Genomic DNA, 23,475 nt, shown 5'->3' on the forward strand with positions numbered 1-23,475 from the left:
CTTGCATGAAAAAAGAGGAAAATAGTTTATAAGTAGAATTTGTCTTGCCCCAGTACATATTTAATGTAAAAGCAGCTCAGAGGGTCAAAACGAGACCACTGTGTGCTGTCTGCAGCTAATTATAAAGCATTTTATAGTCCGCGAACCAGGAAGTAAAACTAATGCGCTGTTAGGAATTGTGCTGCGTTAGCATGCTGGTTGCTAACAATTGTGTGACAGCAAAACTCTTGTCTGAATGCAGTGAAACGTGCTTATAAACTCAGTGCGGTGAATAATTGATGCTAATGTGTTAAAGTGGGGAATACGTTTGGGCTGCTGGCTAAAATGAGCCAACTCGGTACTTCTTTTTTTTTTTTTTTTAGGACAATTAAAAACAAACAAAAAGATTACGGCCAAATTATATTTTGTTTTTGTTTTTTTTCCACAAAAAACACAAACTCTAGTGTTGGCAGATGTGTGAGATTTTCTTAATAAGTTACGACATAATGTGTAGTTCACTTCAAAGTCAAAACCTTAATGAGGATACCCCCAGCAGTGTGTCTAATGAATATATGTGTCATCCTACTTTTCTGGACATCATGCAATTAATTATTGCTATCAAGGTGAGCGATTAGCAGGGGAGATTAGCCTCTGGTGTCTACTTGTTGAGTCTTCAGTAAAGATGTGTTGGACTCGTGCCAGACTCTAGAGCAGTGAATGTCAGTCGTTACAGACAAACTGAAGGCTACTAAACCACTACAACAAATAAAGAAGGCCTTGGTCAGTTTAAGGACTGTTTTATTTGGTCTACTCTGGACACTTTGAAAACATATCAAAGGCTCGTATGACAACTATGTTTAATGGTACATCCTCCAAACGTTATGTTACAGTGTGTTAGTGGCTCTCAGGACAATCACCAACCCAAGACAAGAGGCATGATGACATAAGGGAATATATATTTTGAATTGTGATCAATATCAAATGATATCAAATTATATGAAATGCCTTTTTAAAACTTCTGAAACATACATTTAAAAATACTAAGAATTTCATGTGATACATGCCACACTGATCTTCAACAAACTTCTAAATATTAAGGACACGGATCTTGCAGTGCTGAACTACCTTTGTAGTATTATGGAGAATTATTCTATTCTTTGTTTTGGGGATTTTACCTCAAATTGGCAACACTAAACTCAAGTCATTTTCGTCCCGTCACAACAGTTGCCGTCTTTTGCATCAGAGGCCAGTCTGCTGGTTGCTTCATCAGGACATGAGACGCCAGTGGACACATGAAGGATGTAAAGCCTTGTTGGCTGAGCATGAGGCAACAGGCCACAGTTGTCAGGACTATCAGAAGTCGGGGCATGTGGCTGCGCAAAGCTGCGCAATGGAATTGGGCTTGGTGGTGCTCAATGGGATTTCTGCATCATCTGACAGCAGAACAAAGTTCCCCTGGCAGACAGGGCCCAGTCATATAAGCCATGTTTGATGTTTCCTCTGAAGCTGGGACATAAGAGTTGAGCCAAAATGAATAAAAACATAATACTAGCACTGTGCATGTGAATTTAATATGAGCTTACACTCATAAGGTAGAGCTGGCAGCCGTTTGGCTTTGCCTGATATGTCACATTTGACCAGCTGTGGCTGTGGTCTGATCTTGTGTCCTTACCAAAGCATGGCCAGAGGGCAACAGCTCTATGTTTTGACATGCTTTAACAGCTGGCTTTCTATTTCTCTCCACAAGAAACACAAATGCCAGACATACTGCAAGATTCTGACAACCGTACTTATGTTTCTGTCACACACCCAGGCAGACAAAGCACACCGACCTCAACTCACTGCTAAAATGTCGTATAGCTTTCAGTTACTATGGCATATCAACCTCCCTCATTTATCCAACCACCTGTGATTTGAATAACACAGTGCACAGTTGATTCAATTTTTTGTAGCGTCCACTGCAGTATATGGTTAAAAATAGACCACTTTTTATTCTGAAATTCTGAAACCTACAGTATATGTAGAACCGTGACTGTAATCATCCTGAATGCCTGGTGGCTACCTCCCTCTATCTACTTTTCCTCTGTTCACCTTCAGATGCTGATTATATAATAGGATTATATGCAGTGAGAAGGGCCACAGGAAAAATACTACATGAATTAACTGCAGGTCCATTCTTGACCCCTATGAGAGAAGCCCCATTTGCTGGAAGCACCATATCTTTGGCACACACAGCTGCATGTCATATAGTTAAAGGACCTATTAGTCATCCTTTGCACTTAACTGGTTGGGCTGATATGGTCATATATGCTTTACCACTTTGCATTTGTATGTGATGGAATGTTTGAATTGATGTAACTCTGGGTAGCATCGGCTAGCCAAGTGACCAAGTTGTAGCAATGACCAGAGAAAGAGAATTTCGAGTCCATGAATGTCTAAGGTCATACCTGTTGCCCGTGTCCAAGCAGGAAGTAAACGTATAAACTTTCACCCAAAGTAAGATTTTTGGTCAAATCTTATATATATATAAATAATACATATTATACATATAATTGTGTGTTAATTAACTATGTTGAAATGAGTAATCTAACCTGCCTTATGCACTATAAGTAAAAGCTTCTGTAGTAATAGCTTTGCACTGCATTGGCTTAAATCTGTAACTGAATTTAGCTATCAAGTTTCACAGAGCATCTTATCTATCCAAGTTCCATAGACTCACATTTTCACTTATAGATCTACACAGAGCTTCAATGCAGTCATTGCAGCAGACCACACCATTAGCTGATGGTTTGGCTGTCCATTATTGCTGAGTGGGAATATAGCTTGGCAGAGATGATTCCAACTTCAACATGGTCAGAATCCATTAAGATTCAGAACACAAATTGGCTGTAGTGGTGACGTTCACTTGTATACATTTTACTTACACTAAAAAAGTAGATAATGTCTATAGTCTCTCAGATTTAAATGGCATTATCAGGCAAATATGCTAATTAATACTAAAAAGAAGGTTTTGAGTACATTTTTCATCATTGCAAGAAATAACAGCATTAGTTTGAGTCTAGGTCTTGGGATGAGACTTCTACTATAATATTGGGTCATTACACACTCATGTTGTGGTGTATCTATTACATATGCACATACCCTGCTCTTTCGATCACATTGAAAAGAGCACACTTCTGTCACGAGATACAACTTTAAGAACCCCTGACCTAGTTAGCGAACAATCCTGCTGCTTATTATAATGCCACACTGACAGCTCCCCAACATCAACACCTACATTTTAGCAGCTGACAGGCAGGATCAAAAGAACAAGCATGATGACAGGGGTTGGTCGTAAATCACACCGTTAATGCTGTGGACAAGTTCTATATTAGAACATGTAGGGTAGTAGTCATATTCATAGGTAGCAGTGCCGTAGTTATAGGTTAGCATGGCTTAGTAAACATGTCACACAGTCTGAAAGGGGAAAAGGGTCACACAGTTAGTGATGTTATAAATGTAAGGCATTGTCACAACTCATTGTCTTTGGAAATTAATGGGAGAGCAGGGAGGATGAAGCTCAGAATGACTTCAGTGCAGTGCAGATCAGGGCAGGGGCACAGAATATTTATGGTAAAGCTTTATGCTAATATTATGTGGCAACCAATTACATCTGTGTTTAGAATGGATAGCTTCACTGTAATTGACAATGACAAAGAATGCCTGGCGACAGGACAGTTTGATCAAACGAGATATGTCATCCTCTCGTCTGGACTCATTAAACTTAAGCCTTTATTGCTTGCAGGCCAAAACAATGGGCACATATTGAGATTGAATTATTACCCGGGTAGAGCAGGAATGATAAAGGACAACTGGGTAAGGTCATAATTAGTGAATCAACTGTGTTGCCTACCCAGGTCCAGTATTCATGGGTTTCAGCTTTCTGTCTTATAAGGTTGACTATTCTAAAGATGTGGCAGTGTTTTAAGTTAATTGCTATGGCAATGGTCCTAATTTTCACCATTCTGAAACCCATGGATTTTATGATATATACTGTCATAGCTCAAAAGGATCAAGTCATTCTTCCAAAAAGAATTATAAGTCTTTTTTTATGAATAATTCATTTTGGAATCATTGTTATTGAGCTCAGACTGAAGAGTAAGCCTTAAAAGATGTTTATAGATTTTAGAGAATACATTCAAAAGAATATTCCATGAAACTATTTAGTCTCGAAAACTCATTTGTAATAAATATTAAACAGGGCTGTATGTCTCAAGTGTAGACAAAAAAGGGACTACTGGAGGACATGCTATGTTGTATTTCTGATGAAAAGAAAAAAAATGCTTTCTCATAGCAACGTCAATAGAGGCAGACAATATATAGCCCAATTCATTAGAGTCATTGAAGGCGGGGGAGGAATAGAGCAGCTCCTGGTTTAAGCCCAGCCCATTCGGAATATGTAAATGTCTGAGGCACAGAGAAAAACACAGGGGAAGAGGAGGAGGGAGGGGGGCAGTGCGAACCGGCGAGTGAGCGATCAAGGGGAGAGAGCGAGCTCTCTGAATTGTGAGTGGCTTACGACACTCAGTGAACAGAAGGTGCTTCTGCATGCACTGTCAGTGGACTGGTCTGCTGCAAAGGAATTGCGCGCTCTTTGCTTCCCACATTTCCCGCCCCTGCCTGCCTGCCTACCAGCAGCAGCCCTGAGCCACCGCTCTCCAGCCGGAGGAGGAAACACCCGGACAGCCAGCGAGCAGCACAGACCGCTGAGCCACAGGGGAGACGAGACGTTTTTTCAGTCGACATGAGCTGCTGACGTGACAAGGAATACGGTTACACAAGAAAACGGTCAGGAGGCTCACTAAATCCTTTTTTGTCTCGCATTCATCATTGAAAGCATGATTACACGCTTAAATGGATTTAAATCTTACATGTCACCGATGGCTACAAGAGATGGACAATAATGTGTGTCGACAGAGCAACTGAAACTTAAGCGAGGAGAGGAGAAGAGATGAGCTCCGACACATTTTAAAGACTTTTCCTTTGGTGCGGTTTGGTTTCTCTTCGACTTGTGTCTTCTCCCCTCTGATCATTGCAGCAGAGGACTGCGGAGGAGCAGGAGAGACAGAGCTCATGCATGCACACAGAGGAACTTGCACTTCCTACCGTCTCGCTGAAAGATACTTGGATTCCTTCTCTTTCTGGCTCTTTCACTTGAAGAGAACTAAGACATTGTAAGCCTGCCAAGGATCTGGTGTCCACTGAAAAGAGCGAAGGGAGGGGGGGATTTGTACCACAGTGGGGTCTTTTTTAGATTCACACATAATTAGTGTTGGGGCACAAAGCGTGCCGCTGAATGAATTGTCAGCTTTTGGATAGGGGTAAGTAGGAATCTTTTCAAATAAGCAATCAACAAGGACAGTTTGATTCTTTTTATCCATCCACTGCTTGATGTATCATTAAAGAGTCAAGGCATTTACCTTTTGGATTGATTATTTAATACATGACCAATTCATGTGTCTGGCTAAAGATCAAAATGGAACAATGCTGCGGAAAGGTTAAAAAATATGCGATGACCGTGGTGTGATAGGTGTTAATACAATTCCCACAGTGGTTCAATGGACATTTTCTCAGAGGCATCCCTGGATATTTATGCTAATGGATTTCCTTCTAATTGGACTGTACTTAAAGTGGCCGCTGAAGAAGCCCCCTGGGTTGATATTGTATTCACTGGGCATTTTTTTGAGAACAGTTCCCCTGGTGGAGGGGGTTTGTCCCAGGCTGTGTCGCTGCGACAGCAAGCTGCTGTACTGCGAGGGGCTCAATCTCACAGACATTCCTCAGAATCTGAGCAGTGCCATGGGTCTATCCATGAGAGAAAACAACCTGACTGAGCTTCGTGAAGGCCAACTGTCGAGTCTGTCACAGCTCACCTGGCTCTACCTAGACCACAACAACATTGACATTGTGGAGGAGGGGGCTTTTGACAGGCTAAGACGGGTCAAGGAGTTGGACCTAAGCAGCAACAGAATTGAGAGTCTGCCAAATGGTACCTTTAAGCCCCTCCCAAACCTACGCATTTTGGACCTCTCATACAACAGGCTTCAGGCACTAGAGCCAGACTTATTCCATGGCCTTAGAAAGCTCACCAATTTGCATTTGCGCTATAATGCCCTCAAATTTGTGCCAGTGCGAATATTTCAGGACTGCCGAAGCATGCAGTTTCTGGACCTGGGATACAACCAACTGCAAAGCCTGGCAAGAAATTCCTTCGCAGGCCTCTTCAAGTTGTCGGAGCTGCATCTTGAGCACAATGAACTGGTTAAAGTCAACTTGGCCCACTTTCCACGCCTCATCTCTTTACGTACTTTGTACATGCACAATAACCGTGCCACTATTGTTGTAAATACCCTTGAATGGACATGGCATTTTCTAGAGAAAATTGACCTCTCATCCAATGAAATTGAGTACATCGAGCCACATGTTTTTGAGAGCACCCCTAGCCTCAAAGTGTTGATGCTAGACTCTAATCGCCTGGCTGCCTTGGACCAGCGCATCCTGGATTCATGGTCATCTCTGGACAGCATCACCCTAGCGGGGAACGAATGGGAGTGCAGCCGGAATGTATGTGCCTTGGCCTCCTGGCTGAGTGCCTTCCGAGGCCAGCGTGACAGCTCCTTACAGTGTTCTAGCCCCGACACGGCACAGGGAGAGGACGTGCTGGACGCGGTCTATGCTTTTCAGCTCTGTGAGGACCCACCTCTGGAGGTGACTACAGCAGGCCTGTATGCCTCTACCAGGGATCTGGCCCAGGGTGGCTCTGTTCTGTTGGGTCCATTTACTCCCAACCCCTATGAGGGAGAAGGCAGCGAGGTGGTCACCAGCTCGTTCACGGTCACAGTGGGCCATGATGATCTGGAGAGTACCATGCAGATCCATAAAGTGGTGACTGGAACCATGGCCCTCATCTTTTCTTTTCTCATCATTGTGCTCATGCTCTATGTGGCATGGAAGTGCTTTCCTGCTGGAATACGACAACTGAGGCAGTGCTTTAGTAGTCAGCGACGTAAGCAGAAGCAAAAGCAAAGCATGCAGCAGATGGCTGCCATTTCACCACCAGAGTATTATGTCGACTACAAACCCAACCACATCGAGGGAGCCTTGGTAATCATAAACGAATATGGCTCGTGCACATGTCAACAGCAACCTTCTCGGGAATGTGAGGTGTGATCCAGCTCACTGACTACATCTTTACCTGTGAGTATGTGGATATACAGTCAATCCCTTTCTGGATACACAGGGGAGGCGAATATTGCTGGACAAATGGATTATAAAATACCTTTTAGACAGCTTCTCACTGTGATATTAAAGGAGAGTGCTTTATACAGCAGACAGCTACACTGCTGTCCCCTGCTTATGTAAGACCGTGAGGCATTATGGCCACCTGACTCTTTGACCTGTTGATGTTTGACTGTCCAACGGGAAGGAATATGTTAGGGCACTAAGGCTTTTCACTCATGGATGGATATATGAGCTTTAACGTGTCTTTCTACTTCAGGACTTTTAATTATTGTTTCAATATGAACTAAGGACAGGTCAATAAAAAATGGGTCAACCATTTGTATTATGGTCAACACAATATTTGACAAGCATTTAAAATATAAAAAATATCTTTAAGTTGGGTTGAAAATGTAAAGTATGTGTAAAATATGTTAAACAAAGTGCAAGTGTGGACAAAAAATGAGACAGAATTATCTATTTCTTTTGTAAAATACAAAAAAAGAAACTTTAAATAAATGAATTGGCATTCACAGTAACGTCATTTGTATGTAAGAAGCCTGTCAGAGTGAACAGATAGACAGTATTTGAGCGCAAGGACTGGAGAGCCAGGTCTCTGCAGTGTATTCAACCAAAAAAAGACATGTCGCTAATGAGAAGTTTCTCATATCTCTGTTAATCTGATGGGCTGAATTTAAGATCTATTTTAGATTTCATACTGTTCACATATTTGTTCATTCACTGTGCTGGTTTGCTATATGTAGTTCCTTTCCTCATCCGCATTACTTATCTGTGAACAGACTCAAATGGTCAAATTGCCAGTTTTATTCATCAGGATAATTTTATATTCCTATAACACTATTTGTGCAAGTAAAGAAAGCAGTGACAAAAATCTAAAGCTATGACTCATTGCTTTTTATCTCATTGGCTTTCCAAGAGGAGTGATGCATCTTTTCACTGTATTAAGCACACCAATGACAACAACTCTCCGGGCCCCTATGTAAATTCTATTCAAACCTTAATTTATTTGTCAGAAGGGGTAAAGAGACGATCCACCAGCTTAAAGACAATTAGCACATCTGATATCCTTCACCGTGTTTCATGTAATGTCAAATGTTTGCTGAAATCTGCACCACTTGGAGGTGTAAATATGTCCTTGTGTGTGTAAATGCGAGCGCTGACAGATGATGCGTTTCCTGGGTGCTGTGACATGAACAGTATGGCGAGCGTGAGGGAGCAGGCAGAAAGAGGGACCGCACTGCTCTCTAGTGTGCACATCTCATACTGTTGCTGCTGCAGTCTCCCTGCTCTGCGTTTACCTCTCCTGCTAAGAAACGTGTACAAATCCACAGAAAATTAATTCTAAAATTATTTGTTACTTTGAAATTGGCTTTCAATCTGTCAAAAACAACAACAAATAAAATAAAACATTAGTGTGGTTATAGTGCAGGTTTGACGATCAATTGCTGGGATCCATAATTGGCGTTTTTATTTTATTCTGTATGCGTCATAGTGGCATTTTTTCTCTCAAGGCTGTTCATGGTAACACACAGGCAAATCATCAAATGTCCTAGAGGCAGTGTGTCTCTCTTAAAATAGGTCAATTAATATGCTTTGGTTTTAAACATTTTTTTCAATATCCTGCAAATAAAATTATTTTATACAGACATTGTCTTGATTGGGAAAATGGCTATGTATGTGAAAATATTGGTTGGCTTTACAACAAAACTGTGAGCCGTGCCAAATAATTTAGTCAGTGATCGAAGGGGCCATGTGTGGAGGCTCTTACAGTAGCAGTGATAACATGAGTTTCAGGTTGCCCCATTCTGCTCCTATAATTTGCTAAAGGCTCACAGCTAAATCAAATCTTCATTGACCTCACCTCCAAAAACAGTACCATTCAATGTTCTAAGTGAAATGTTGTGTCTACAGTGTAACAGCCCATGATAATTGAATTTACAATTTAGAATTCAATGCTAAAATTGTATGTGTTCCATATTAGGGCTGCACAAATGTAGAGAAAAATAAGGTTGCAATGTTTCAGACAAGTATTGCGATTGCAGTCTAAGTATAAAAAAGTAAGATTCTGTTCAGAGTGCTCATTTCAAACATGTCCAAGAGCATCAACATTTGAGCAGACTGGAACATGAACTGCAAAACTAATTCAAGAAATCCATGTCATTTGTAGAGGTCTAAAACTCTAGGGTTGTTTACAGTAGACATTCTATTACCTAAATAATTGCATGGGCGTTGTAGTATCTAAATAATTACAGTCTTTGAGATTTGATAATTGCACCAAGTGAAATAGTAATTTTGATGAAATTGTGACATGTTGTGCAGCCCTACTCCACACCAGTAGCCTGTTATCTGCTTTAGTTGAAGTAAATGTCCAAATTAATGGCGCTTTGAAGCCCCCTATGCTTTTGCTTTGATGAGTGATAATGTTACTGTCTGTCTGTAATTAATGGTACCAAAGAGTGGCCCACTTTAAGATGCCACACAGTTGTTAATCATACGCAGAGCATCTGAATGCAAATGACTGCAGTGTATGACAGGGAATGTGACGACATTGTGAATTATTGGATTCTTAGCCGTTCCCATGTTTGTTTGCAGCCACTTCAACAAACATACAACTTCAGGCTAAAACCTAAACTTTTGAAACCTCATTTGAACAAAGATTGGATGATGGTTTGCACAGAGCCAGACTGGCACTGCTATTGATTTCATTTCACTCCTTTCTTAAAGCAGCTACGAGGGCAAAAGGTGATTGAGAATGGCTGTGAATATTTTAAAAGCTCAGAGTCCTGAGGCTGACGTTAAACTACTTTAGTTTTATCTATATCCAGAGTGACCTGTTCCTTCTCTTTCTGTTTAACTCCTTTCCCTCTCATGCCATCTGTTACCAATGCTGTCCATAAGAGACAGTAAATGGTGGGAAAAACATCAATTAATCTTACTGACAATAGATCAAATCTGTGCTTGACCCGAGCCTGGGGTGATAATTCCCCATGGGCAGATACGTGCACTCAGACAGCTTCTATTATGAACACCCTGATTGATGATCCTGTGCGAAAATCAATAGAGATGAGCACTAACCAAAATTATCGCTGCAATAACAAATGTATTCATCCTAGCCTGGCAGCCGCCAAAGGTTGGAGATGATATGTTTTATTTATACTTAAATCTATAATTGATTTGGATGATATGTGACTGACATGGTCAACAAATCAGGTAGAAAAAGTGTGAGCTTGTATTGGTTTTAAAAGGTAGATGGGCAGAAGACCGTGACATTTGCTTTGCACTAGCAGCCACAGCTGTTTGCCAGGCAGAGGACAAACAGGAGTTATATGTGCAATAAAAGATACAAGCTGATAGGACTACACCGTCACTGTATCTCTGCACGTTTGGTTTACCATAATCCCACCTAAATGTAACATGTGCCCCATATTGAGAGAAAGATTAGGAGTAGTACTCACGAAGAACATGCTTTTAGTGCAGAATGAGGAAGCACAAATGAAACATGGCAACCACAGTGACCAACTCTAAATGTAAAAGCCAAGGGTCAATGCTAGAGATGGCATATTAAGAACAGAGAGCTCTGGGACAATCAAATGAGACAGAAAGTTACAAATATAATGTTTCTTCGATTTCCGGATAAATGCTTGTATAAATTGCCCATACATCAGGAAAAACAAGATTGCCGTTACATTAGCGATGGACAAAATGGCAGCATATGGTAAAGAAGACCCGGACATGTTTCTCCCAGCATCCTTCAAGACTCCGGCTGTGTATGCCTCGGCCCTTGCAGCAAACGGTGCGTCCCTGACTGTCACTCGGCACATTATTGGGACGCAGCTCATTACAGCAGTAGGAGGCCCTCGGAGATGCAAACGAATCCTTCAAAAATGAATTAACCTGGCCTCTTCCAGTGAGAGCTATTGATCGGGCTACATTCTGCCGTCTCATTGGCACTGGGACGGTGCTGCATAATAAGAGCTTACCGCCCCCTCAGAACTGGGCGCAGAGTTAAATCATGGTGGCAGCGCACACTCTGCACAGAGCTGTGAGGAGCAGGCTCATGACTAATGACAATGTGTGGGTGGCTTTCTACAGCTCCAGCTATAAACAGGTGGGTTTAGAGATCGATATTCTAATCATCGTCAACATTATCTAGCATCCAAATACAAGACGCTTTCTCTCATTTGTGAGGATTTTCCCCCTCTTCTGGGTCTGTATGTTAATACGCCTAGCATGCACGCTACAGTATAGTGCAGAGGACATTATTTAAAGGTCCTACATTGCGCAAAATTGACTCGTGAGATTTAAGCAGTGTTAGAATGTTATATCATGAAAAAACATACCGGGAGTTGAGTTCTGTTTCATTCACATGTTTGAGTAACCCTTTATTATTAGTCTGTTTGCATCTTCACCTCTCAAACTGCTTTGTTTCATCTTGTGATGTCATGAATTGGTAGTTTTCAAGTTTACAGCTAACAGCTTTTAACTTTAGTTCAGTAGAGATCAGCAATTCCAGGGCTGTAGTCATCCAAATGATTCTAGTGAAGGTGTATTGAGTTTAAAAACACAGTGGTCTACGTCCTAAACTACCACATGACATCACAAAGAGGACCAGAGTGTTTTCAGTTTGAGAGAAGAACTCAGCCTAAATATGCAGGGTTTGTGTGTTAAACATGTTCGAATGAAACAAAACACAACTCCAGGTTTGTGATGAGGGAACAACACTATAACATAGATCAGACAATAGTTTAATATGGGCCCTTTAATTTCAGCTCATTTCAGACACTGATTTCGCTTTACCAAAATGAAAGAGTAAATGTTGGAAATATGTCAGCGATGTCATAGAAATATTATGAAAAAGGAACTAAAGTTTGAGTGCCTAGTGTTTTTTCTTCCCAGTATGGAGGCAGTTCTAATCTCTGGCTGTTAAAATAAATAGGCTATTGGAAAATGACACTGGGTTAGAACTATTATAATGTATATGATTTAGTAAGTTAAGTACCCAAGGAAATCTGTATAGGTGCAAGAGAAAATGTTCCCTTAAATTTATTGCAGCAGCTAATACCACTAACGTCAACCTGATTAACCTCAAAAAGTAAAGCAATTAACTTGTGAATTTTACTCCAAATAACAGCTATGAGACCCTCATGGTTTACTCTGAGGCACATCCCTCTGAGCGAGAGTGGAGAGCACTGTCGGAATAACTTTGCTAACGCAGACACGGGTCCGATAGGGCACTGTAATTATATTCATTACTCAGACTAACTCTCCAGGCAGCCTATAGCTCTCATCGCCCACTGCCTCATTTACATGCACCATACTCAAGCCACACTGAATTAATAATCATCAGCCAGCAGTCATTACTCTTACCTACATATGCTCCAGTATGGGTAGAGCCATGGTGAGGAAGGTCAAACTACCATGCTGGGTCCACTGAATATTCATTATAGTGATTCAGAGGGTGGCATAAGGTGTCAAACACAGGTGAATGATGTGTTTATATCTATTGTTCTTACCGTGCAGCCAGGATAAAAAAACAAACTAGGTGCATGGTGTTTTAAAGGTCCTATATTACATAAAATGGATTCTCTTGTGAGCTTTAAGCCGTGTTAGAATGTTGTTACATCATCAAAAAAATACCTGGAGTTGTGTTTTGTTTCATTCACATGTTTAAGTAACCCTGCGTCTGTCTACATCTCCAAAGCTTAAAATGCTCTGTTCCACCCTGTGATGTCATGTAGTTTTCAAGTTAGCTTTTACCTTTATTTCAGTAGAGATTGCTACTTTCAGGGCTGAAATCATCCAAATGATTCTAGTGAATGTGTATGGAGTTTAAAAACACAGTGGAGCACTTCCTGGATTATCATGACATCACGACACCGATCAGAGTGTTTTCTGTTCGAGAGAAGAACTCAACCTAAATATGCAGGATTAGTATAGAGTTTTGCTGTCATGGTAATGCTTACAACAACTAGCATACTAACTGCCCACTTCCTAATTCTCTCACAATAAAATGTGTTATAATTAGATCCATACAGTACACAGAAGGCTTATTTGAACCTCAAGAGATACAATATATCTGTACTGGGGCAAGACAAAAATTTGCAAATCCAGGGGCAGAGTTTGGAGTGTGGATACCTGTTAGACCAATCACACTGTTCCTTATAGCTCCTGACACCTCCCCTTTCCGCCCTCACTATCCCCTTTCGAGCTCCAAGTACGTCCCAGTTTAGCAGGTCTATTTGAAATGTGGTTGAAGGGGGGAGTTGAGGTGTTTAGTCCCACTTAAATGGCAGTAGGGTCAGTGAAATAACAGGCCAACAGCTGGGCGTGCATCTGGGCGTGCATGCAACCCGCCTGACACTCATGTGGGTCAGAGCCTAATTTCAACCAGCATTACCGATGGAATGACAAAGCTTTATCCGCCATGGGATTCAGGATTACTTCTTCATTCTTATTCATTTGAAAGGCTGTGTTCTGATAGATCAAATAATACAGCTTATTTCTGCACGCCCTTTCCACTTGTTGGAAGTCATTTGTTATTTCTTGGTCTATTGACTTTGGAAAAGGAACTAGCATTTATTTTATTTTCATGGGTGTTTTTCCTGCTGAATAAGTGCAAATATAAGGAGGCAGATAACGCATGAGATGCCACGTGCAGTTAAAGGTTTTAACGAGAAGGCCCAGAATGCATAGGCACATAGGTGTACACATTAATCATTACATAAATACTACATATCATACAAAACAATGCTCATTCATAACAGTATCAGCTTTCTATGTGTAATAACCTGGTTTAATTAACACCCATAATGATATACAAGTCTAAGGACAACAGCTGTGAAACTGCGACCTTTAAGAGCAAGTGCACAGACTTGGCACCAAGGTATTGCATTTCTGAATTAATACTTGCTATACAATAAAATACCCACAGTATGATGAATCCACAACCTGATGAAGACTGTGTCATCTGTTGTAAATATTGTTGAATGGTTCACTTAAGACAACCCTCTGCGTGTATTCAACCAAATATATGCCTGTGTTTGAGATAAATGATCATTTTATGCAAAAACTACTGCTGTGTTATGCATAAATATAACAATAAGAACCTTTTTGTTGGAGTAATGGAGTACATGATAAATGAAGCATCTATCAATCTTTAGTAAATGCTGTATGTTATGGTCAGAAAGCATTACCGAGATGTTCCAGTAAGACTTAAACTAACTTACTTTCTTCTGGGATGTTTTGGGCAGAGCCTTTCTGTCTGAAAAGTTACGATGGGTGAAAGCAAGTAAAAATAGACAGCATTTATCATTTCCTATTTATCTGATCAGTGTCAGGATGAATAAATGCTATTCTAGCCGCTTAGCTTGCTCCCTCTCTCTTGCCTGTCTGTGAGGGCAGATTGGCATCTCTCCAGTAGCCAATGAGATTGGCTGCATAAATGGAATTGCCCCATTCTCCAAGTGTCAGCTGAGCAAAGGCAATGTGTTGTGCTGTTTACAAAACCATTGTGCTCAAATGCATTTGTGCTGCAGAAAATACTTTAAGTGGATTTCTTGTAAACATTCACATAGACAGCCAGCACATGCAATCTAATCTGGTTCGCAGTAGATAAATAAGACAAAAGATGGACTTACCTGTCATAATAAACAGAGAAGATGGCCACGGGATCCAGCAAGAATGCACAAGCAGGGAGAGAGAAAGAGAAACAAACAAACATGTCAATACAAGAAGAATACAATCTTATTCAAAAGGAATATAAAATACTAGTTGACATACGAATAGTTTTAGAAAGGCACATCAGACATTTCCTTACTGTTACAAATGTATGTGCATGTAAAACAAGGCCAAAATTCAAGAGCATAGTTAATATTTTGAAATTAATCACTAAAGTCACTCAGTCATAAACATTATAAACAAGATACTGTCTGCTAATGTTACAACTTACAAACAGGAGTGGACAACCTTCTTTTGGCTAGAGATGTACTTTTTTAAATTCTCAAGCTCTGGAGATTTACCTGGGATTACAATGTATATTATGTGGAACGGTAGCAATTGAGTCAGACGTTTTATTTCATTTTCATTCATTATATGACATATGTTTGGACTCTACAAGAAATCGGGGGGTTGCAGACTGATCATATGGTAGATTATACTTAACTGGCTCTATCTGAAATTATTACGCAAGCACATTAACAAAGCTGCACGATGAACATAATGCTGTATACTATTGTCCATTTGTTCTTTCTCACTGTGGCAGCTGAGTGAGCATTCATCTCCAAAGAAACATTAGTTCAGCAGCACATATCAATAACTCAAACACAGAACATGTGACACTGAGAACAGCCTTGGAATTATTGTGTGGAGATAGTACGAGGCCGCCATGTGCATCAATCATGTGTCAATGATTAAGTGCATTCCCGGCACTATGTCTTCTGTCTAATAAGAATTTGTTCACCACCAGATCATATATGTGGTGTAATGACAGGACACAGACAAAACAGGAATACAGGAAATAAACTTTTGGTCAGGGTACAGGTGACAGAGCCATTACTTTTAGCATTGTGATTGTGATTACCCTAAATTTCGGACTACAAGCCGGTACTCTTTTTCCCCACGCTTTGAACCCTGTACAACGGTGCGGCTAATTTATAGATTTTTACTGCCTGACGGCCATCGGGGGGCACTCTCTAGCAGTAAACGCAAATGTGAGACAGATATGGGGAAACATTATGCGCTGAAGAATAAACTAGTTTGGATTTTGAACTGTCATTTTGCGCATCATGCACACACTCTCATCATGGAAAACACATGCACATGATGCAGCTTTTAAGTCATAGACAATGGATCTGGCATCAAAGAAGGAAATGGAGCCACTGCACGTAAACTTGGCATTAATAATAATAATAATAATGCCTTACACTTGTAATGCGCTTTACAGGCTTGTCAAAGCCTCTCAAAGCGCTACACTATAGTCATTATTCATTCATTTCCACACTTGGTGATGGTAAGCTACTATTGTAGCCACAGCTGCCCTGGGGAGACTGACGGAAGCGAGGCTGCCAATCTGCGCCATCGGCCCCTCCGACCACCACCTATCATTCACGCACACACCACTTTCATACTAGGCAATGTGGGTGAAGTGTCTTGCCTAAGGACACAACGACAGAACTTGGTCCGAGCGGGACTCGATCCTCCGACCTTCGGGTTGGGACCAACACTCAACCACTGAGCCACTGTCGCCCCTTAATGAACCGGTTAAGTTCTACCTGCGGCAGCAGGAAGAACTTAAAATGTAAAAACACGACAAAAGCTTTCAGGGGAAATAAAAGCTGATGGCCCATGTTGGTGCAGTTTTATTTTCTAAACATGCAACTATGTTCATCCCGTGTTATCTTAGTGCTATGTTGAAAAAAATGACTTTTCTTTTAAAATGTAGCTGGTGCGGTTTATATTCAGGTGCGTTCAATAGTCCGAAATGTACAGTATGTTATAATATTTTTTTCCATATCAAAATCATAGCTAGAGTTGTGTTTTGTTTCATTCACACATTTAGGCTGAACTCTTCTCTCAAACAGAAAATAATCAGTTCCACCTTGTGATCATCATGTGGCAATACAGGAAGTGCTCCACTGTGTTTTTAAACTGCGTACACCTTCACTAGAATCATTTTGATGGTTTCAGCCCTGGAATTGCCAATCTCTACTGAACTAAAGGTAAAAGGAGCTGTTAACTTCAAAACTACCACTTCATGACATCACAAGGTGGAACAGAGCATTTTGAGCTTTGGAGATGTAGACAGACTAAAGATAAAAAAGTTACTCAAACATGTGTAAATGAAACAAAACACAACACCAGGTCTGTGTTTGAGGAGGTAACAACATCACAGCGTGGCTTAAAGCTCACGAGATTTTGACCAGTATTTTTAATAGAATTCTGTACAAGGTTCAAATTTTAAAAGCATCCAGGAGAATTGACAAAAAGACAGTGTAATAGGCTTAACAAATGAGAAAATAATACAAGAATTGCATGTATTTCAGAATGTTTGCACAGATCTAAACTGCAGGATTAGTGTAGGATTTTATTTTATTTTATTTTTTTATTTTTTTTGCAGAATAAAACTGGATGTTTTGTTGTTTGCAATTTGCTAACTGCATCCATTCAAATTGTGTTTTCGATTTGATTGAGAATTTGCGATTCATCTTTCAGCCCTACTACTGAGTTACAGTGACTTTCATAGAGCGAGAATAATATACTTTTTTTTTTCCTATTCATCAACGCTTGTGTAAAATAGAATGATTGCCTTTCAAATGAATTGCAACTATAATAAGTTTAGTTCAGAATACTGGCTTCAGTTGCATAGAACAAGACTATAACCTTAATCTGTATCACTATAAGAAATTGAATAAGGTTGACTATTATTTTGTCTTCAAATGTGGTCTTTTCGTGTTATTAAAATGTGCATCTTTTATCTGTGTGGTACATCAGCAGACAGAACCTGTGGCTACACGCTCAAAGTCTATATACATTTGACATTTGAAGAGAGGAATATGGTCCAAAAACACACTGTAGGAAATGAAAAAGATAAGCAGACAGCTGAGAGCCTGACACGAAGGCCGTGACCACCATCCAGCTCAAGTTATGCGTCGCCTCGGCCACACACTAGAAATGATGGGATATATGAATGTTATACAGGGCTGTGTGTGCAGGTGAAAAGGAAATCACTGCAATGGGGCTTTAAGGAGTTATGATATACATTTGTTTCATATTCAAATTAATTAAATATGAAATGAACATTAAAATGGTCAAGACAATGAAAATGGGAAGAACATCTGATGTAACACCAAGTTTAAATTGCACATTGGGATGAATTTTAATCGGGACTTCAGTTGTGGGTAAACAAACGTAGTCCATATGGGATCATGCTTTTTTTTTTTTTTTTTCCAGAATGTGTCAGCAAAAGAACTGACGTTTTTTCTCAGTGATGTCTGGAGTGCTGAATTTGTGTTGCCATAAAATTGCTAAGGGCTAGCTTTCTATTGTCCCTGTGTTGTCTTGTCTGTGTAGCTTTTGTCCCATGTCTTTTGTCTCATGTCTTTTGTCTCATGCCTTTTGTGTTTTGTTTTTTATTTTTATGGTGATTTTCTTGCTGTGCTATACAAATATGCCTGAATGCTTACGAAGGTATTTCAGATGTGTTGTTATAAAACTTTAAAAGTTTGTTTTATTCAACATTTCAACACTAATTTTGCAGCTGGGACCTACCTGGCACTGGTTTAACAAGGTTAGACTATAAAACCAATTACACTACTGATCTCACTGGGAGTGTGGCATAATGAAGGGCTTTAGGATGTCTTTACACAGATCTACCCCATGTGTTTTAACTATTTAGACCACCGTAATCCATTAAATGTCAACTTCGCCAGCATTAATTCAATCTCTCTCATAATCAAAATGGAGGCTGCGAGCCCCCAGTGCACGGCTTAGCGATGCTGCGGTGTGGAATAAGAAGACACATTAAAATGGGCTGGAGCGTGCAATCCCCCAAAAAGACATTTGCTGCGCTCCGCATGCACCAAGGACAGTCAACAGTAAGGTCAGGATCACACATTGTTAGAATACTGAATAAGTGGGCCTCCTGGGCTGGGGTTCCTGCGTCCTGCCCCCGGCCGGATGGGAGTGCAGCTCATCGCTCTGGATATGTTGTCCCACTGGACCACTCTATAGTGCTGTACCAGACATGGCAGAAAAAAACTGCTTTTATACAACCCTCACTTTGTATAGACTAATGGTGAGTCATACGTGCTCTAGTTTATCACACTCACTGAATTACAGCTACATTTTTTATTTGATTTTGTGGATTTAATGCAAGTAATTATTTCCGAGTTAACCATCATGAATATTTAATCTCAAAAGATTAGCAAAAACATTATAAAATAATAATCTAAACTTGTTTGGCTTATGAAACCTGGGCCTCATTGTTTAGTGTATTTAGGACACTACAGCAGTGGGAAAAAAAAAAAAAAAAAAAAAAAATCTAGTGCTATTCAGGTCGTGGATAATGTATCTTTTTTTTGTCAGTTCTGGCTCTCATTGATAAAAAGACTTACAAACTCCATGCACGTTCGAAAACAAAACTCAGCCGTGGCTACCACAAATAGACGGTAATGGCTTGAACAGTGGAAATGCCAGTGCCCTGTTCTATATTTTGACTAGCCTCCAGAAGCACAATGCATCCTTATACAGTTGCCAAGCAACAACAAAAGCTGGTGTCCACTAAGCTTTGCACCACTTTTACATAAGTTCACGCCACCCTTCATTAGTCAGCATTGCGACATAATAGTGGTCTTCTTTCAGAGCTATAGACTGATGCAACATAACCTTTTGACCACGGGGTGTTTTGTGTTAGAATCACGTGCCTTGTTTAGTCTTTAGTTTACTACCAGTCTTTTTTTTTCAGTATCATGATGAGGAAACAATCTTATAACCGATTCTGACACCTATACATATGTAACCTCCATGCAAACAGAAGAATATACTAACTTAACAACTGAGTCTACATTACACACTACAGTATAAATCACAGTATTTCTGTGGTGTTCACACAATGCTTCCCTTAGGCGAGTATTATTTTCTGGTCCTATGAAGGCTCTGGGACCACAGTGTGGGAGTGGGAATGAGAAATGTTGTTTTTAACGCTGGCACTAATGAAGCCCATGGGTTGACTATGACAATAGGAGGATGTTTGATTAAAAAGTCTGGTTCATCCAGGCTTTATAGTATTTACACTTATGGACAGTGGGAATATATGTACATGCAATTAAATAAGTGGAAAGGGAATAACAACAACAACAACAAATATCCTCAATAATTGACCAGATGAAACCATATAGGCCTAATAAAGGTTTGCGGAACTGATGAAACTTAACCTGGGTGATGGCAGATTGATATGTGAAATTGAATGAAGTTCTACATAACTCGCTGAAAGTGATTGGGATCTATTGGGATGTTCAAATATCCCCAGCTGATTGTGTGGAAGTGTTTCTTTCCGCTGTTGTTATTCTTTGACCAAACCATAATGATGCCTTGTGATTGGTCCAGTCTCCGGCACACTGGCAGTACAGTGCACTATATTACATTGAAGTGAATTGCTGATGTTCAATTGGAAAACCACACGGTGTATGCAAAGCACAAGTTGCAAATAACAAAGCACTTGTTCACTTCTTATTTACTGGTCAATTCCCTGCCTCTCTTAAACATGCAGTAGTATGACCACTTCTTAAAAAGAGTTGACCCCATGGTTTTAAATAACTTTAAGTCTATCTGAAATGTATAAGAAAAATCTGATGCCTCTCAACTAATTGCCCACATGAAGCAAATAAAAAAATAAAATAAAAAAAAAATCTATCTGGTTTCCGTAGCAACCATAGTACAGTAACAAATGATGAGTAACAAATGATCTGCTTCGAACAGAACAACAGTCTTGCTTGATCTTGGCTCAGCCTTTGATCCTGTAGACCATAAGACTGTTAGAGGGACTGAAAAGCAGGGTGTGTCTTTCAGGCACAGGACTCACATGGCTCTCATCTTATTTATCAATATGGTCTTTTTCAGTTGTAATGGGACAATTCTCATCTTTAGCACCCTTTTCTTGTGGCATTCCATAAGGTCCAGTTTTGTTCGCCATTTACATGTTTCCAATTGGTCATATTTTTAGAAAACATAATATTAATTTCCACTTTTACACAGACAATACGCAACTATACTTCCTATGGCTAATAATGATCCCAGTGCTTTATCATGTGGTTTCAACCGTCTCAATGATATAAATAACTGTATGCCACAAAATGTTTTGTGACTAAACAACTCAGAAACAGAAATCTTTTTATTTTGTCCAACAAATAAAAGGGATGATTTCGAAAACCACCTTGGGAATTAATCCTCCCTTGTAACACAAACTGCCCGCAACCTGGCAGTGATTAATGACACAAACTTCACTTATGACTGAAATTATAAAAAATAGTTCAAACTTGCTTCCAGCAAATTAGAAACATTGCAAAAATGTTATGTTTTCTTTCACCTGCTAACAGAAAAAAATGTCCATGCTCTTACTTCAAGGCTATATTAATGTAATGTATTATGTGCAGGTATTAGTAAAAAACATCTCCGACACCTTTTCCAAATTGTACAGAAGTCAGCGGCAAGAATGTTGAAGATACATGATCATGTTACACCCATAATAAGCTCTCTACATTGGCTCCCCATCAACTTTCAAATCGATAAAAAAAATGTATCAACTTTTAAAGCACTTAATGGCCTCGGCCCCTATTATATTACTGACCTTCTCTGTCCATATGTTCCTGGTCGCTCACTTTGTTCTTCAGACCAGATCCTTCTCATTGTACCCCCCTCTCGCCTCCACACTAGGCGTGGAGGCCCCCGTGCCCTCTCTATCAGAGCCCTAAAGCTATGGAATACTGTATCTGAAGAACAAAGACTGGCAGACTCTGAAGGCACTTTTAAATCTAAGTTAAAAACGCACTTATATAGAATAGCATTTGTAGAAGAGCACAGTTATTTTTATTCTGTATTGCACTGTTTTAATCTATGCCTTCTACCTGCTTTATTATTATTATTGAATAAGTTTAACATGAGTTGTAGCTAGCTAAAAATCAAAATCAGAACTGTCCTGCTCCATTATTATGGAAAAGGAAAACATTGTGCAGCATTTGGGATGCAGCATTTGTTTTTAGATGAACAATAAAAAAAACACATATATACTTGCAAACTGACACAGTAAAACATAAATACGCCATTTATTTGGCTCTTATTACCACAAACCTCACTTTCCAAACAGACTTGAACACAATAGTCCTTTCTAAGATAAAAAAAAAAAAAAAAAGAGCAGGTGAACCAAGGCTGTCATGATTTACAACTGTTGTGAGAGCTGAAATTATGGAGGAGGAATAAAGAGTGACAGTGAGTTGAAGGTTTGGAGGCAGCTACAGACCGATGCCAAAATCCAATAGAAGCAGATGGACCCCAGAACATGGCTCGCCTTAAGCAACCCCCACTCGTCAGCGGTCTACTGTACATACTGTTACACGCCATCGTACAAAGATGACTGAAGCTCTATGCTGCGTTTCAAGTGTAAGCTAAGGAGCTCCTACGCTAAACATCCAACAAAAAAGACTTGATTTCACAGAGCTCTTCTCCAAGTAATGAGTGACCAACCTCTGCTGCCCTGCTCTCACAAGCCCACGCGGCAACACATCCCACACACGCACACACTAAACGGCGCTAGGCAATAGGCTTGTTATTGGCCGGAGTGTAGGAACCTCATCAATCAATCAGGAATTAATGGGTAAGGCTTTCGTATTGAGGCGCAGGCAGGCCGTACACAAGCCAGGCAGACACATATGACTCCAAATCTAATCAGGACAGCCATTTCATTAAACTGAAGCGTAATCCAATAGCTGTAATCATTTAGTAAATGATAGCAAGGAAAAAAACAGGCTCATTCAAACAAAGAGGCTATGATTTCGCATTAAATAGAATTAAGGGCACAAATCAAGGCTGTCCATAGATGGTAAACAGCTTTTAGGTTACAATTTGGCAGCAGTTGTATACAGTGCAATGACAATAGATTAGATGAGATGAGAGAAAGGTATGCCAATTTCTTTTTTATATTGCTTATTTTGGAGTGCCTACCTTACCTATGTATGTGAAGGAAACATTTCAAATTTAATGTAAAACCCTTTGAGTGACCAAAATCAATGCTTTGCTTTACTATTTATTACATGTCATATTTTCAGAGTAACTTGAATAATTGAACTTACTATCAGATAGATGAACCTACACATTTATGTAGCCGTTTAGTTTGATTCTTTCTGAATTCGGAACAAGCTTAAGTGCTATTTAGAATTATGCGTGACAAATTTTGTGTCGGTGTGCGTGTAATTTCTGGGTAACTTGGATGCACAGAGGTGGTGACAGCAGCATGAGAGTGACAATAATATGTAACAAATATAAATGGAACAACATTAATTAAAATAATCCAAGTAATGCTGACAGTTAAGAAAGCTAAATGGCAAGAACAGAACCTTTTGTTTTTTATTTTTTTCCCTGTAAGAGCATACTTGTGTCCCCTAAATAGACATCTCAGACACAGGCAAATAGGGTGCATATGGGTGCATGCATGTTGTTGTGCAGAGCAGC

At 40.0% G+C, this 23,475-nt stretch overlaps 2 protein-coding genes across 2 annotated transcripts in view; one reads left to right on the forward strand and one right to left on the reverse strand.

Annotated features, from left to right (window-relative positions):
• The window catches only part of ctnna2 (catenin (cadherin-associated protein), alpha 2), a 212,933-nt gene that overhangs the window by 94,730 nt on the left and 94,728 nt on the right, over positions 1–23,475 (reverse strand). The gene's annotated exons all lie outside the window — the stretch shown is intronic.
• Positions 4,551–8,607, forward strand: lrrtm1 (leucine rich repeat transmembrane neuronal 1). Its single transcript, XM_033967463.2, has one exon. It carries the CDS (start codon positions 5,611–5,613, stop codon positions 7,186–7,188), a length of 1,578 nt encoding a protein of 525 aa, XP_033823354.1. The 5' UTR covers positions 4,551–5,610; the 3' UTR covers positions 7,189–8,607.

Source organism: Periophthalmus magnuspinnatus, chromosome 1 (genome assembly GCF_009829125.3).
Source record: "Periophthalmus magnuspinnatus isolate fPerMag1 chromosome 1, fPerMag1.2.pri, whole genome shotgun sequence".
Classification (NCBI taxonomy): domain Eukaryota; kingdom Metazoa; phylum Chordata; class Actinopteri; order Gobiiformes; family Gobiidae; genus Periophthalmus; species Periophthalmus magnuspinnatus.

Excerpts from the sequence above, each read along its gene's own strand:
- lrrtm1 (XM_033967463.2), top strand. The coding sequence starts at position 5,611 with ATGCTAATGGATTTCCTTCTAATTGGACTGTACTTAAAGTGGCCGCTG.